This window comes from Watersipora subatra, chromosome 6 (assembly GCF_963576615.1).
Source record: "Watersipora subatra chromosome 6, tzWatSuba1.1, whole genome shotgun sequence".
In the NCBI taxonomy this organism is placed as follows: Eukaryota; Metazoa; Bryozoa; class Gymnolaemata; order Cheilostomatida; family Watersiporidae; genus Watersipora; species Watersipora subatra.
The window spans coordinates 53,164,393-53,181,951 of record NC_088713.1 but is presented as its reverse complement, the minus strand read 5'-3'; the positions used below and the strand labels follow the sequence as shown (position 1 = coordinate 53,181,951).

Sequence of the window (17,559 nt, the reverse complement as noted above, 5' to 3'; positions counted from 1 at the left end):
AGGCTTTCAAGCATTTCATACATTATACACTATATATTATTTAGACAATTGTACATAGTCAAAGATTTTTAGTAGTATACATGTAAATTAAAGTTTATGTACAAAGTTTACATTATTATTAATAAAAATAAATATCAGTTTGAGCTATGTAAGGTCATAGTATACAAAATTTATTGAATTTTCAAATGTAAATTACGCAGTTCACAGCAAAGCTAGAAAAAGACCAAATAATGCATGGTCAGGCCAAACTCAGGGTCAGCAATGAGGGCCAAGATCGGGTAAGGCCGGGTCAGCGCTGGCGATTTTTTATTCATTTAAGGTTAAGAGAAAGTTCTATTACAGCCTAATGTTGTGACATCAACCTGAGATAAAAGAACCCATTATCACACCAGCTATTATATTTTGTGGCTTGGTTTATAGATGCAATATATAATCTATTGCTAGACATTGGCGGATCAATACTATTCAATAGGTGATAGATTAATGGCATAAACTTTGGCTAGAGTGTTTTTATTCCAGATTTTATTTTTAACTCCGCTATTGTAATCAACAAGAAGAAATTAATTAAAAAATAGTTAACAATTATAGAAATAGATAGCCCTGCATAATTGAAAGTGAAAATCAATCACTTCCCTAAAATTTCTGGTATTAGTGAAAGAAACTCAAATTAAAAACTGCTTGCTGACAACTTTGATTTTCACACATGAAAGCAGCTGAAGTCGGCTGTTTACTTTTTTTATCATTCTTTCGTTCTTTGCTGGATTGAAAGTTCTAAAACACGCTTTTAAGATCCTAAGGATGCCTTTGTTGTAAATGCCTTAATAGTATTGAGGTGGACCCTTCTTTTTAGCCTAACTTGCTTCCGCACATTGTACAAATAACTTGGCCTTCCCTTTTTACGACTGGCTTCTTCATGAACTTCCAGACGAACCGCCATGTTGATTATTTCTTGCCGAAAAACATTGTGAAATCTATAGTCCAAAAACTATAGGTTAAATCACAAACGTAAAAATATAGCCTTGACTCACCTTGTTTTATTTCGCCTGGTCCTTTTGCGCTAGGACTAAGCGTGACTCTATTACAATCACGCTTAAAAGAGAAATACTACTCTTCTCGTCCAGGCATAAACTTACCCGTGTCTTTGTATAGGAAGATCCAAGAGTCGAGTGGCCCGACCTGGTCACCTCTGACACGGTGGGTCGAAACCGGACAATCTAACCGCGCCAGCTCTAATGAATGCCAAATTTTTTTTAATTGCATCAAGTCTTAAAGCTTCCTTTAAAGTCAAAAAGCTTTCTTTTTAGTCTGTGCATTAGAATACAAATTTATTAAAGTCAAATTTTGTACTGAAGGATAAATCTTTTCTCTCTGCTCAGAAAATGCTAGCGTTAGCTGATATTGCGGGTATTTAATTTAACAATTTAATTAATCACATTTCAGTGAATTATTTTTTACTTGTTGCTTTTTGAAAGGATGTGGTAAGTTAGGGCAATTACTAACAGGATTCTTCTGTCACAATATTTTGTTTCAAGTGTTCTTGTTTGTGTTTTGAAGAGTGTAGAGGCCTGCGAATATAAACTGCGAAGACAAAATTAAAACACTGAATATGTTGAACCAATAATAACCATTAGTGAATATAATAGTGCATGTGTGTGTTTAAAAAAGTTAGTGCTGCAGCAGGACCTATCAATCACAACTTTGAATATGGCGATACTGGTACCTACCGATACTAATCAAATGTAAAAATGAGACATCAGACTGTCTTTGTTTGATCAAACACAGAGAGAATGTAGAGGCTATAATTCTTATGTGAGATAATACAATTGTCCACATGAAAAGCCTTGACCATGATTTATGATGGAACCTTACAAAAAACCGGAAATAGAAACTCACTAAAACACAAAAGAGCATCGCATTTCATATAGTTATTAAGGTTTAAATTAATACAGAATTTAGCATGGGTAATTGCAAAGCAGGGAGATTGCCATATACAGTACATATAAGAGCTATGAATCGTAAAAGCCTTTGTAGACTCGTGGTTAGGCAATGGGATTACTAACATTTGGTTGCCTTCTTAATTGATTATTTGTACATGATTATGTCATAATTATATGATATTCATGATTAACAGAACCTACAAAACATAGCAGAATATGTGAATACAGTCGGATCTCAAAAAACTCACCAAAAGTTGGTAGTTGCTCTCTTTGTTTTCTATCTGGAATAAAGAATAGTTGGCTGTTCTTGACTGACCTTCATGATCTTCAAGAAATATACTCAGTTTCTGGTTCTTCTTTGTTAAGTGGTGAATATTTTTCAGGCCTATAAACATATATAAATTTAATTTCAAAAATACATACATATAACTTAACATAAAAATACCAATGAAAACAATGAATGCAAATTGCCACTTAATATATGTCCTGATTACCTATCCAGTATTCTCCTTGTATATTGCCAAAGCCACGAGCATATTCATCCCATCCTCTGTTGAAATCAATGGTACCATCTAATCTTCTTTGTATTAAAGTCCAACCAGATTGATCATCAAACTGGCAGACAGCTAACACAGGTGCAGAATCAGGGTCAGTATGAAGGGTATACGCAGCTCCACTGTTTCTTTCTCCGTTATCAAAAACATCTTGGCAGTCTGAAGTACAGACAGGTAACATAATTATGCAAATGAGGGTAACCCGTAGTCCCAATTCAAGTTACATACCTAATTCATATTTGATAATTAATAATTCTAAATTCGAATTTATAATTCATAATTCTAAACTCAATTCATATTTTTTCTCAATAGACCATATAACATGTATGGCTTAGAGGGCTGGTACAATACAGAAGTTTTAAAACAATATACATGTAAACAAAGTGTTCTAACCAGAGTAGACAATGTTAAATTATTTGTAGTAAACCATTTGTTAAAATCTTTTTATCTGCTTTTATTTTATTTTGCATACTAACCTTGATAGACTCTTGGCGATGGAGCTGCATTGCACGTAGAACTCTTTTCTGTACCACAGAAACCTTGCATCTAAAACATTTGTATGCGTTAGCAGATATGCAATTGAAGAATAAATTCCAAGCAAAAAGACCAAAATTCAAACGCATTTGATTTATTGTTTATTTACTATTAGCAGCACTGCGTTGTATTACTCAGTGCCTAATTTTTTGAAGTGAAAAATATTTCCAGTAATGGAATGAGCATCCCTATATATCCTCAGAAGACAACAAATACTGAGTAGGATGGCTTTGAACTGTAAACCTATATTTGTTTTGTAGACCTATCTTTATTTGCCCGTCAAGGAGACAGCAGGCTCACACCCCTTTATATAGTGTGTTTATTTAAACCAAGTATTTTATACAGCATCTTGCAGCACATGCTCAACTACATTACAAGTCAAATTTATTTCCATAAGTTTATAGTAAATCTGTTTCGGAGATTTTGTATGAACAGAGGTTTACAGCAACGTTTGAAGCTACTCGAACCAGTCATTTGAGATTATGTAGTAGCTACAGCTCAGGATTAATGTATGTACGTAAAGTACAAAATGTAGAATATATATGTACGTATGTACTCTATGTATGTATGTATGTACGTATGTATGTATGTACATAAGTATGTACGTATCTACATATGTATGTACGTACGTATGTATGTATGTAAGTATGAATGTATGTATGTGCGTATGTATGTATGTATGTATGTATGTACATACGTATGTATGTGCGTATGTATGTATGTATGTACATACCTATGTACATACGTATGTATGTACAAATGTACATATGTATGTACATACGCATGTACGTACGTATGTACGTATGTATGAACGTAGGTATGTACGTAGGTACGTACGTATGTATGTACGTACGTATGTACATGCGTATGTGTGTACATACATATGTACATATGTATGTACGTACATACGTATATACATATGTGTGTGTGTATTATGTATGTACATATGTACGTACATATGTACATGAGTATGTACATACATATGTACATATGTATGTACATACATATGTGTATGTACATATGTATGTACGTATGTATGTTTGTATGTATGTATGTATGTACATAGGTACGTATGTATGTATGTACGTATGCACGTATGTACATATGTACATATGTATGTGTGTACGTATGTACGTGTGTACATATGTATGTATGTATGTATGTACGTATGTATGTATGTACATATGTACGTATGTATGTATGTACGTATGTGCGAATGTACGTATGCACGTATGTGTGTATGTACGTATGTACATATGTGTGTATGTACGTATGTACATATGCACGTATGCACGTATGTATGTATGCACGTATGTACGCATGTACGTATGTACATATGTACATAGGTACGTCTGTACATATGTATGTATGTATGTACGTATGTATGCACATCAATTTAATTAATCACATTTCAGTGAATTATTTTTTACTTGTTGCTTTTTGAAAGGATGTGGTAAGTTAGGGCAATTACTAACAGGATTCTTCTGTCACAATATTTTGTTTCAAGTGTTCTTGTTTGTGTTTTGAAGAGTGTAGAGGCCAATTAACAGGTATTTAATGGTTCTATACATAAATAAAATGCACCAACATGCAAGTAAACTGACTACGAGCTGAGTCCTCAAATGCATGATGCTCGTAAGTCGATGTATAACTGTATTATATGTAACATAAAACTATACAAAGATATGTAATTTTTTTCAGCTGCATACAATCAATAAATTTATATGATATATGTAAATGCACGTAATGTATTTATAAATCAACATATTACCTAGTCAAATGTTGAGCAATAAAATCACCTAGACTCCATAAGGCTTTTCCATGCTTTCTTGTGCTTAAAATGCCGGTCGGTCTGGCTACCATGGAACGGCTAGCTAGCATTAAGAGGCCAGTCAGCATGGAAATGGTAGTCAGCATGGAGGGACCAGCCAGCATAGAGAGGCAAGCTACGTTGGAAGGCCAGCCTGATTGCCTCAAGTTGGGTAGATCTATTGTAGAGCTGTGGTAAGCAAAATACACAAATACAAACTTTTTTATGCCTAATTGACTGAAATACATATGAAACTTTGCTTTTAAGAAAATGCAATGCTGCCTTCAAGTAACAATAATGATGTGGCTTTAAATGAAAGGTAGAGTTATAGCTGTTTGATGCATCACCACTCTTAAGTTCTTAAAATGATAAAGTATTGTGAGTTTTACTTTACTCGTGTCAATCTTTTGAGATTTTTCCAATCTGCATGGTTGTGAAATCCTTTTCTAGTATTTAGTCTTTTGACAACGTTTGCTACACATTAAAAGACAAGATTTATTTGATGAACCACCTTTCCACAAAAAGCAGAGCAAATGCTTTAGTATTCATGTTTGTGTCAAACAAAGTCAAGGAATCATCCAAAAACTATAGAAATTGGAAGAAAGCAGCTTCGAGGTACACAAGAAACCTGAGGAAGAAATAAGATACAAGATAAAACAATATTAATATCATCTTATTTAACTGCATGCTTTGCGGTAGCATCAGTTACCAATCCTCATGTACACAGTTTTAAAGGAATACGGAGATTTCCAAGCAAACCAAGCCACTCAAAATTTCGAAGGTTGAGCATCATCGGCCTTATGCCAGACTCCATTTAAATTAGCCCTCATGTAACTGCCATACCACCAGCCACCTTAAATATGCATGTGATCTAAGAAAAAGCTAAAGCTGGTGAAATGTTTTAGTTACAAATGGTAAATCTTGCTAAGTGCATTCACTATACCCGACTGTTGAACTCTTTAGTGGTAATCAAAAGGCAAAAATCAGCAAGAACCTAAAAGAGGAAAATAACACCAGATACCAAATTCTACTTGTCAGCCGACTATTTTTAGACCAGTATTCCCTGGTTGCATGTTGGGGCGGCAATTGTTAGGTGACTAGTTAGGAACTGGGAGTTGGAAGGGGGCCGTGTAAGTACCCCCCAACAGGTTTCTTTCACGTAGGGCCTTTCATGTAGTTTTGAAAATTTTTATCTGAAAGTAAAAATATTTTTTTACTATTTGAGGTTTGTTTTAGGTGATGTGATTGCAAGGACTTTTTTAGATTAAAATAATCTAAAATTGACTGCAGTTAAAAAGCTAAAAAAAAGACATCATTTTCTTTTGAACGTGTCAAGAAAGATCAATTTTGCCGATTTTATTTTAAGTTCATCTACAGGTTTTCATGATTTCAATTGCCAATCGCCAATTGCCAAGCGGGTGTTTGGTGAAACTAGACCTTTTGCAAACGTTTACAAAAGTCGTTATGAAGAATATTTAGCCGATAATGATAACAACGACCGCAAGAAAATACTAAAAGGTGATGTTTATCTCTATGAATTGGAATATAGTGATATTCTTCAGCGATAGAAACCGATCCACTAGCCTTTGGGCAAATAACTGTTTGAGTTAATGATGTTGAGGTCGAGTTATCTAAAGCAATTTATCATTGTGTGAGAGCGGACCAAACCAACTCATTCAAGTCAACCAAGAGTTCGAGATAAAAATTCCTAAAATGTTGCGGCGGCTCAGCCGGGCTAGGGAATCTGGGCTAGGGAATACGGGCTAGGGAATATGTGCCTGACCTTTTTAGCTTAAAACCAGAATAAAGATTTGGCCTAGTGGGCTTTGATAATTTCGAATATAACGTTTTTATCCCCTAAAAAAACTGAGCGGATAGCCAAATGAATTATATAAAGTATTAATAACCATTTGCCAAGCTACGATATTTCCTGTTAATAACTAACCACTAAGTTTCAAGTCTACTCTAGCAAATAACTATGAATTTAAATACTAAATACCTGACCATGAAATTATTTTTGGATTGCATACATAATTGTATAGTTTAAAAATCCAGGTACAAGTAAAGTCTACTCACGTCGTAAAGAAAAACATAATAAAATCTATGTATTTGGTGGTCAATTTAGGAACTTTTAGAATACCTGTATTTTCTGCCAATTAGTTTTATCGAATACATAGTTATATGTAACTAATTTATCCATTTAGTCTACATGTTAAATAATAGGGTATAGTAAATCTGCAAAAGACATTGCACCCAATCACAATGTGTGTTTACGAAAATAATATGAGTTATTATGTCGAGGACATGTAATCCGCTAAAGTCTCACACTTATCTACATAAGGAACAAATATTTCATACTATCTCAAATGAATTTATTATTGCCATAGTTTGACGTGAATTATGTTGTCAAAGTTAAAGATATTGAAATCTCCAAAAGTCTTCTTAGTTGCAGTTTATTAAGAATAAATGCATGGCACTTTTTTGTCAAACAACTAACTGTATGATTTTGTTATGATCACCTTGGTAAGTAAGAGCGCAGCTTCCTGGGCTACCATCATTGTCATAGTCAAAGGTAGAGAATCCTAGTTCATGATGATAAAAGAGAGAGTCTTCCGCGTCTCTACTGTAGCCACTTACCTATAAACAGGACATGTAGGCTTATTTAACAAAACATACCCAATGAGCATTCTGATGGCATGAAGTGAAAGTTTTACCTACTCTTGACTATAAGACAAAATGATGTTAACAAATACATACATGTAGCTTTGTCATTAGAAATCTTTGCGAAAATGATAATTGCATTAATTTACATTTAAATAGTATTGGTTTACAATAAGTAATTGATTTAAATAATAAATATACCTATTTACAGTCGGTTAGAAATTATATAACCATTACATATATGTAGTGTTGCATCATTAATGTCGAATATAGAAATAGAATAGCCATCCAAAAGAAGGATGCGTCTATAAGCGTGTGGAGTTGTAAGCGTTGTTAACTTAACCTACTGGTACATGTATATTTTCTCTGCATAGCTGTATCTATAAAAGAACTATTGCGAAATCTGCATTTCAGTTGAAAAGTCATTTAGAAAGAATTTATAGAAAGACAATCTCAAAGTGAAATCTATGCGCTTGTGTTGAACCGCAGTATAGAAACATAAGATCAAGAGTCCCTACAAGTGGAAAGATTAAGTTGAAATTTAGACGGCCTATTTATCTGCTGTGTTCAACCATTTCACTATAAAACGAGTTAACTATTTCATTGTCGTATACGCATTTATGCGAAGTCTATGGTCGACTGTAAAATGCGTTTTTATGTGGGCTTCCCAGCAATTGCGTAGTAACTTACTTTTATTATTTGTTGACAAAATAACCAACGTTTTTTAGTACTTTTACAATATCAACAATGTGGTCCAAAAACTACTCTATACATTGAGCATGTAGCAACAATTATAAATACTTATTTGCAAATTTTCAACTAAAAACACACACTTTTTACTTTCCAGCGTTTGAACTGTTTAGTGTTATTATGACTTCTGCATACACCTCCTGTGTAAAAACCAAAATGACTTTTACACAGGAGGTGCTTGCAGAGGCAATAATATAGCCACTGTTGATGACATTATAGCCCGTTTAGACTCAGAATTATTTACATATTCAGTTCATGAATGTCACAGCGCTGTTTCAGATGGTGATGACAGAAAGGTTTTGTAAGAGTAAGGAGCTTTGTATAAGATCGTTGCAGGTCTGTAGCAGTTGTACCTTCACATAGCTTTATCAATAAACATGATATGGATAAATTGAATTTTTTATTGTTTTTTTGTTAAAGTAATGGCAGTATAATATATATAACAAAATTTATCTTTATAGAATTGGAAATGAAAAAATTTGTATACATATCATTCAGCCAATTCGGCAATTTTTATTAAAATGGCTGACATTAAACGAAAAGCTCAACTTGTACATTGATGGAATTGAAATGGTTAATAATGATATCAGATCTAGACCAAATATGTACAGTCACAATAAAGACTGCTATATATATGAGACCCCAATGAAAAAAACCAGTGATGTCACACTTTTACAGCTTCGAGATAATTATCTTTTAAGTTTTGTGGCTAGATCATGCAATTAAAATAAAGTATATGACAAATAAACTATTTATGTTACAATAAATGCAGTTTATGACAAGTAAGTTTACTGAAAAATAAATAGTTTGTTAATTATAAAATAACATTTTCAACTCTGGATATTGGTTTTTTTGGTATTCAGTGGTAAAAAATGAACATGCATGTTGGCAACGGACATTACCTATTTTTTCGTTTGAATGCATTACAAAGGTTTTGCTAAATAAAAATTATATTTTTCTTATTTTAAGCTATGTTTAACTATAATATTAGTACAGTAACACAACCAGTAATTAAGAGCAGTTTAATGTTTCACTACAATGTTCAAATTTTATCATTATTTGCTGTCTCAACGTCACTGGTTGTGAGATTGTCAACAAATTGTTGATTCTCTAATTTGCAAAATCGTTTAAGAACCTGCAAATCTTGGTGTTTTGCTTTGCTGATTGGCAATGTACTGGTGGTTATGCAAGTTGGATGAGCTCAATGAGAAAGCTTAAATGGTTGACCAACAGCACTCTCAATTTAACTGCCATTCCATGGTTCTCTATAAAACGCCATGAGCATGCTTTACATATTCGCAGCTTTCATTTGACGTATAGGCCTAGTTTTCAATTGGGTAAGTTGTTTGGTTGCATCTGTTTAAGATATTCTGCGTTATTAAGGAGCTTTGAGCGGTAAAGATGAATTATATTAATAGGTTTAGGATGTTTGCTAGGTTTTTTAAACAACTTTACCTAATCAGACGATAGATCTACAATTGACTTGCAATTCACTGCATTCGTGTCTCAATCACCTTCCATGTAAGAATGTTCACACATTAAATAGCTTATTGTGATCTAGTTAAAAAAGGTTTTCTCACAGCACAAGCCGATGAATATAGTGAATGAGTATGTAGTTTTTGTTCTGTCAAGTGTTTTGATTACAAAACAAATCCAACTTCATTACTTCGGGATCAATGTGACTTACTACATGAACTTCTTCTCTCTACACAGTGTTATTAGCAAAAATAAGTAAGCGTCTGGTGGATTCTTTGTAATATAAAATTGATTAAAATCAGTCAACAATTTCTGCCTGTCAGTTGGACACACAATTTAAAGGCATTTTTACCATTTGCATAAGCAATTTTCTTTTGTGTTGCTAGAAACCTTTTGCTTTTTAGCCTTCTTTTGTGCATTACCATCTTTTCTTGTTCTGCAGGCTTTTCAGACTTGCTTTCAGAGTGCTGCAGCAAGAGCTATCCATCAAAACTTTGAATATGACAATACTGAAACCTGCCGATACTAATTCAAATGTAAAAATGAGACATCGGATTGTCTTTGTTTGATAAAACACAGAGAGAATGTAGAGCCTATAATTCCTACTCGAGATAATACAGTTGTCCGCATGAAAAGCCTTGACCATGATTTATGATGGAACCTTACAAAAAACCGGAAATAGAAACTCTCCAAAACACAAAAGAGCATCGCATTTCATAGAGTTATTAAAGTTTAAATTAATACATAATTTAGCACAAGTAATTGCAAAGCAGGGATATTGCATTATACAGTACATATAAGAGCTATGAATCGTAAAAGCCTTTGTAGACTCGTGGTTAGGCAATGGGATTACTAACGTGCGGTTGCCTTCTTAATTGATTATTTGTACATATTTATGTCATAATTATATGATATTCATAAATAACAGAACTTAGACAATATAGCAGAATATGTGAATACAGTCGGATCTCAAAAAACTCACCAAAAGTTGGTAGTTGCTCTCTTCGTTGTCTATCTGGAATAAAGAATAGTTGGCTGTTCTAGACTGACCTTCATGGTCTTCAAGAAATATACTCAGTTTCTGGTTCTTCTTTGTCAAGTGGTGAATATTTTCCAGGCCTATAAACGTATATAAATTTTATTCAAAAATACATACAGATAACTTAATATAAAAATAGCAATGAAAACAATAAATGCAAATTGCCACTGAATATATGTCCTGATTACCTATCCGGTACTCTCCTGGTATATTGCCAAAGCCACGAGCATATTCATCCCATCCTCTGTTGAAATCAATGGTCCCATCTAATCTTCTCTGTATTAAAGTCCAACCAGATTGATCATCAAACTGGCAGACAGCTAACACATGTGCAGACTCAGGGTCAGTATACAGGGTATACGCAGCTCCACTGTTTCTTTTTCCGTTATCAAATGCGTCTTGGCAGTCTGAAGTACAAACAGGTAACATAATTATGCAAATGAGGGTAGCCTGTAGTCCCAATTCAAGTTATATACTCGATTCATATTTCTTCTTAATAGACTATATAAAATGTATGGCTTAGAGGGCTGGTACAATGCAGAAGTTTTAAAACAATATACATGTAAACAAAGTATTCCAACCAGAGTGGGTAATATCAAATTATTTGTAGTAAACCATTTGTCAAGATCTCTTTATCTGCTTTTATTTCATTTTGCATACTAACCTTGATAGACTCTTGGCGATGGAGCTGCATTACATGTAGAAACTTTTCTGTTCTGTATGTAGAAGTCTTTTCTGTACCACAGAAACCTTGCATCTATAACATTTGTATGTGTTAGCAGGTATGCAATTCAAGAATAAATTCCAAGCAAAAAGACCAAAATTCAAACACATTTGATTATTTTTTATTTACTATTAGCAGCGCTGTGTTGTATTACTCAGTGCCTAATTTTTTGAAGTAAAAAATATTTCCAGTAATGGAATGAGCATACCTATATAACCTCAAAAGACAACAACTACTGAGAAGGATGGCTTTGAACTGTAAACCTATCTTTGTTTTGTGGACCTATCTTTATTCGCATGTCAAGTAGACAGCAGGCTCACACCCCTTTATATAGTGTGTTTATTTAAACCTAGTATTTTATATGACATCTTGCAGCACATGCTCAACTACATTAGAATTAAGATTTATTTGCGTTAGCTTATAGTAAATCTGTTTCAGAGATTTTGTATGAACAGAGGGTTGCAGCAATGTGTGAAGCTACTTGAACTAGTCATTTGGGATTATGTAGTAATTACAGGTCAGGATTAATGTATGCACTTAAAGTACAAAATCTAGAATACATATGTATGTATGTACTCTATGTATGTATGTACTCTATGTACTTATGTATTTATGTAGGTATGTATGTTTGTATGAAGCTTCCCAGCATGCAATTTCTGTTTATCGACCTCCGGTTTATGAGCAAAACTAACATATAAGGTTGTTTTTAAATCAATGCTTAGAAAAAGCTTAGATTTTGACTGAAACATCTAAAAACTTCTAAAATTTCCTTACGAATAGTCCTCACATCTTGAGCGTCAAGCTGTTAATAAATAATAATAATTATTATTGTATAGGGATCCTATTAGATATCAATAGGTATTAAATTTCAATTAAAAAGTTTGACCTTATACTCAAACACAGGGATTATAGAAACTGGTGTCAGTACATGTCCATATGTACCTCTGTTGTGCTTTTTGCCGCATCAGATTTTCTCTTTTTGATGTATGTCAGCCCAGTTTTTGTTCCAGTAGGAAGCGCGTGCAGAATTGAAGAAATTAACTTACATTCTCCAGATGCACTGATTCTCACAGCTGACAGGCAAGTAGGGCTTGCAGTACACAGGTTCACACAAAATGAGAGAGAAAAACTTCCTATATAAAATAAAAGAAGCCATTTAATTTATGCCTCAGTATATGCTACTTTATTAATATTTGTTTTTTATTTGTAATTAATCTGAGTATCTTACTAGAAAAAGGGACTTGGGGCTAGTCTGAACTTTTATACAATGACTCTGTAGATAAATTGCATGTAAAAAATGATTGCTAAATTTTAATATTAGTCAAAAATAACGATCGGAGATGCAACAGCCTAATATGTTGTGATCTCCCAAGTTGCGATATGGCAATGTGCAAATACATGTAGAACACAACAAATATACATTTAGATTTTTAATGTTATATTTGCATCAGAACATATTTTGTTAGAAATTTGTGTTAGAACATATCAAAGTTACTAGCTGTCTAACATCGTAAAAGTTACCTGCTGTCTCAAAACTAGTGTGGTTGGTGAGCAGATCTTGAGAAACATCTCTGATGATATCATAGAGTTCATCCATTGCCACTGGAGTACTGAATATTGTGATGATCAGTAGAATAAAGTTAGGATAAGATAAATGAAACTTCATGCTGGCTCGCTGGAAACAGCCCAAATGAACTGTAGATACTCTGCACTTAAGTTGCTGTTCCGTCAAAACTAGAAATCAATGTTTGATCAGCGACTTGCTTCATCTCTTGTAATTAAAACTGTCTTCTTACCGCATTTACTTTGATGTTACAGCAGTTGTAATTTGACAGAAAATATAAAATAGATTTCCAATGTTTTAAATTTCAAGATTACAAGCCGTAATCAGTAGTATATCTCAACTGTGTCTGCGGAAAACATAAAATATTGATAATGTGTTTTATATTTATGGCTAGCATTGAAGTCTGTCGACAATATCATCCGTTGCTAGCAGTAACCTTTCTTCTTAGTTTACTCTTTAAAATGAGTCTCTCAAACTGATTGAATATGCTTTGGTTATAGCTTTATCCAACTCTAACTGCAAAGACTAGAAGTCTCATTGATGTATTTAGGCTATAGCATTAATATAGAATTTTTACAGAATATTTACAATTAAACATTCATCTTAAATACTAACATGCTCAGGTGCTTTATGATATATAAGGGGCGCCTCTATGATATAGAAGGGGTGCCTCTATGATATAGAAGGGGTGCCTCTATGATATAGAAGGGGTGCCTCTATGATATAGAAGGGGTGCCTCTATGATATAGAAGGGGTGCCAAACTCATTTTAATCAAGGGCCACATCAGCGTAATGGCTGTTCTCAAAGGGCCTGATAAAACTTATAATTGTAACAAAAAGGTAATTGAATAATGTAAAATAGCTTTAACTACTCTTTGATGTTGAATAACTCTGACTTTATTACTTAAAGTTGCAAACAGAACCGTTGCACAGCAAAGAATGCAGAACATTTTTTTCGGAAAAGAAACAGAACGAATACGCAATACCTTATTACAATCTTATTTTGATGTAATTACTTTGTATTGTTTATTAATAGGCCTTGAATGAATGCTGTGAAAACATTTTTGCTAACTTTAAATGTTGTTCTTACTGACAAGTCCATAGTTATCATAGGCTACAAATATTAATAATTTATAATGATCTCAGGCTATAGCTTTTAATGAAGTATCGACATGCTTACGCACATCTGCTGATAACAAAAGGTGTCTAACTTTGTATCTGCATTTATCAATCGAAGAAAAATATGGTGCTGGTGTTACGCCGTATTACTGAAAATCGAATGTTTATTGTGTGTACATACTCAATCCCCTACATAACTTTTGCCCTATATTTTCTCTCTCATTCATCACTAACGAAAACATTCACCTTTTGGGCTTCCTTTTTAATACATTTATAAATTTAATATTTGAGATTTGCAATTTTGAAATTAAAGATCTCTATAGATAGGTCTTCGATAGATGATGATGATCATCATTCTTAGGCTAATTTACAGTATTTACAATGATTAAAAAAGTTTCAAAGAAAGTTGTGGGAACATTTGCTACCTTGTTTAGATTTACCCATGTCTATTGATGGGTATATTCAGCAGAAGTTATGAGTAGTGTTATCCATCTAACACTCTCACCTACTTGTTATCATAAATGGTGATCCTTTAGGAGTTGATTAAATTACACACATAGTTTTACTTTTAGTAAATTTTTCAAAAAAATGTTTTTTCTCTGCATATAACGTTATAATTACCTGTTTATTTCATACATTAGCCATATTAAAAGCTTTCTGAATTGCCGATATTTTCGCAAAATTGTGTGATTTACAAACAGCCTTCCGAAGCAAATATACTTCAGGAAAACAAAAGAATATGTGGCCACTTCATGCCAGGTAAGCAAGCATATCTAGGTTAGTATTTGTAGACTTTGTTAGTGTTATGCTAAAATTATTTGGTATCATGAGAACATTTAGATATATTTTATAAAAGCTTAAAAACATTGCATTATTAGACAAATTGTGCCGTGTTACTGAACCACCTTAACAAGTTTTGCCTGGGTTCAAAGGGTGAAATTTTGCCTACTTGTATTATTGAACAAATTGGTTAGCTCGGTATCAGCAGAGCTTGTTAGCCAGCTAACTATCTAGCTAGCTCCGAAAAGCCAAAGATCTCCTAATAAATGTACATCGAGAAACACAGAAATATTTAAACCAGTTGATATCTATTGTTTGTAATTGACCTGTGATGGTATCATAGCCTGTGTCCTTCTTCGCACTTTAGTATTTTCAATTTTTGTTTTATTTTAAAATTGAAGACACATTTTGTAAGCAGTATTACTTTGTTGAGGCAATGATTTAAAAAATCATTAGTTTGAATCACTTCAAAAAGTTAAACATGCAGCGTTTGAAACCATTTACATGCTATGAAGATGAAAATTATGACAAAATTCATAGCGAGTACACTGGTGATAGAGAGCAGATAGATGCTAGGTTGTTACATAATACACACATACTTCTCATTTGGTATTCTCCATCAAGAGTAAATACCTCTAAAGCTACCATAATTGCTCCAACTTGCTCAGTTTCTCCATAAGACAGCTTTTCTCTCTAATATCAGATACTGGAGTGTAATTTATTAAGGTATTGTCACCCTTTTGCTGCAGTCTGTGAAGTATCGAGTTTATCATTATCAAGTACCATCACAATTCCTTTAACACCTTGCTAGGCAAGTTTATTTTCAGAGTTTCCCTTTTTGTTGGGGTAAGATAATTTTAAATGACTATTCGTTACGTTTCACTATTTTAGACTGACCTCAATTTGACCTTTGATTCTCATGAACTATGCAGAAAAAGGATGAGTAGAAAGTCCACTAGCAAATACTAATACTAGTACTGATGAGTTTAATACTAATGATTATCAGATGATTAGCTAATCGGAGCAGATCATTTATCTACAAAATTTGTGGCTTGTTAGCCCACATCAACTCCAACTTTATGAGCAATGTTGTGGAATGCACTTTTTCAATTAACGAAAATCTCATTGAGCAGTCAAATTCCAGTTTATTCATTTTCAGTGATTGCACCGCTTTGGTAGCTCACTTTAAATTTGTTGTAATTCTTTGACCTTCACTCGTCCTTACCAACTCTGACCATGAGTGAATGTTTGCTTGATATTTGTCAATCTCTGTCTCCTAAGAACAATTAGATGGTTTCTGCATGCTTGGTTCTCTTCTCTGCTATCGGTAATTACCAGAGTCTGGACCAGTTGTGATGTCATACACTTGAACATATGTATATATCTATACATTAAGGTCACTTTGCAGTGACCTTGCTAGGAGGTACCAGCAAGTAAAAGAGATGCTGAGAAGAATAATTGTAGAACTCTACAAATCAGCAGATTTTGCAGGAACTCGAGTCGATCTTAAATTCCCACCATAAGGTCGGTAGCAGGTCTCTCATCCCTTATGTCAAGGGTGTCAGGTTCGATGTACATGTCTTTATCGATGAGTGAGTCAACACAAGTCATGGTGTACATCCTATCCATGGTGCACTTGACACACATTCCTCTTTGATAGAGGTAACTTGGGTCTTCGGCTCTCTGGCTGCATCCACCTCAAGTTCTGATATCATCTGTCTCCTGACTATATTGTTACTCTAGACAATAAGTTGTTAAGCAGTCAGAGGCAATTCAGGACAAGATTCCATTCACAGATGTTACCCAACTTCTTAAATTTTCTCACGAACTAGCACTCCATTAGGTTCATGTTATTAGACCGAGTCCATTTAATCCTTTTAACCAGTAGCCCATTTAGCACAGCCTTGTCCTGGTTCAGCTACCTGGTAGCTAGGACAGTGAGTGGTGGTAGCTGGGATCTCACGGTCACCAGTGAACTCCCCTACCAACTGAGCTATACTTTCTATATAGATATTCACATAAATAAAATTTTATAAGTTATTTTAAGGTCTTTTCTGGATAACATTATTGTAGTTACCCACTGATAACATCTTGTAGTTGTTGTGTTCTGTAGAAAAGCAGGAAAGCAGGCGACAAATTAAAAAAGGAAATCAGGAAAGTAGGAAAAAATGTCAGAAATTAATAAAGCAAAATACTTAAGGATTGAATTTAATTGCAGACTTTTGTGTGCGATTACTAACTCAGTCTATTTTTATATGAAATCGTGTGAATACATGGAAGTTTTTTCTGTGTATTGCTATTAGCAATAGAGAAGGCAATTTCATGTTGGTTCAACTGAAGTCCTTAATACATTTACTTAGGCATAGTAGAGTGGACAACTCCATCAACTACACCCATCACTCGCTACATCTACAAATGTATCTTGTATCAACTAATCATTTCAAACCTCAACCTGAGTTATTGACTGTAATCAGGTGACCACTCAGAGTTTACAATCATTCTCATCACACGACTATCTACATTCATCTCTCTTTGTTTCTGAGGGTTACATCTATGTTTACGACTCTCCTCATTTATCTCTATTTGTTTTTGATTGGTTACATCTATGTTT

At 33.7% G+C, this 17,559-nt stretch overlaps 1 protein-coding gene across 1 annotated transcript; it reads right to left on the bottom strand.

Moving 5' to 3' along the window:
• Positions 1-1,527: 1,527 nt before the first annotated feature.
• Positions 1,528-16,559, bottom strand: LOC137398358 (uncharacterized). Its single transcript, XM_068084465.1, has 10 exons — positions 16,467-16,559; positions 13,007-13,160; positions 10,950-11,168; positions 10,705-10,841; positions 7,333-7,472; positions 4,886-5,024; positions 2,968-3,037; positions 2,432-2,650; positions 2,186-2,322; positions 1,528-1,578 (listed from the first exon to the last, which is right to left on the bottom strand). The coding sequence occupies exons 1-10, from the start codon at positions 16,557-16,559 to the stop codon at positions 1,528-1,530; spliced, it is 1,359 nt and encodes a 452-aa protein (XP_067940566.1).
• Positions 16,560-17,559: the final 1,000 nt, after the last annotated feature.

Coding starts and splice junctions, on each gene's coding strand:
- LOC137398358 (XM_068084465.1), bottom strand. CDS start 16,559: ATGACTTGTGTTGACTCACTCATCGATAAAGACATGTACATCGAACCT. Junction 13,161..16,466: donor GACCTGCTACCGACCTTATG/GTGGGAATTTAA, acceptor GGCTGTTTCCAG/CGAGCCAGCATGAAGTTTCA. Junction 7,473..10,704: donor AGAGCAACTACCAACTTTTG/GTGAGTTTTTTG, acceptor TCCTGTTTATAG/GTAAGTGGCTACAGTAGAGA.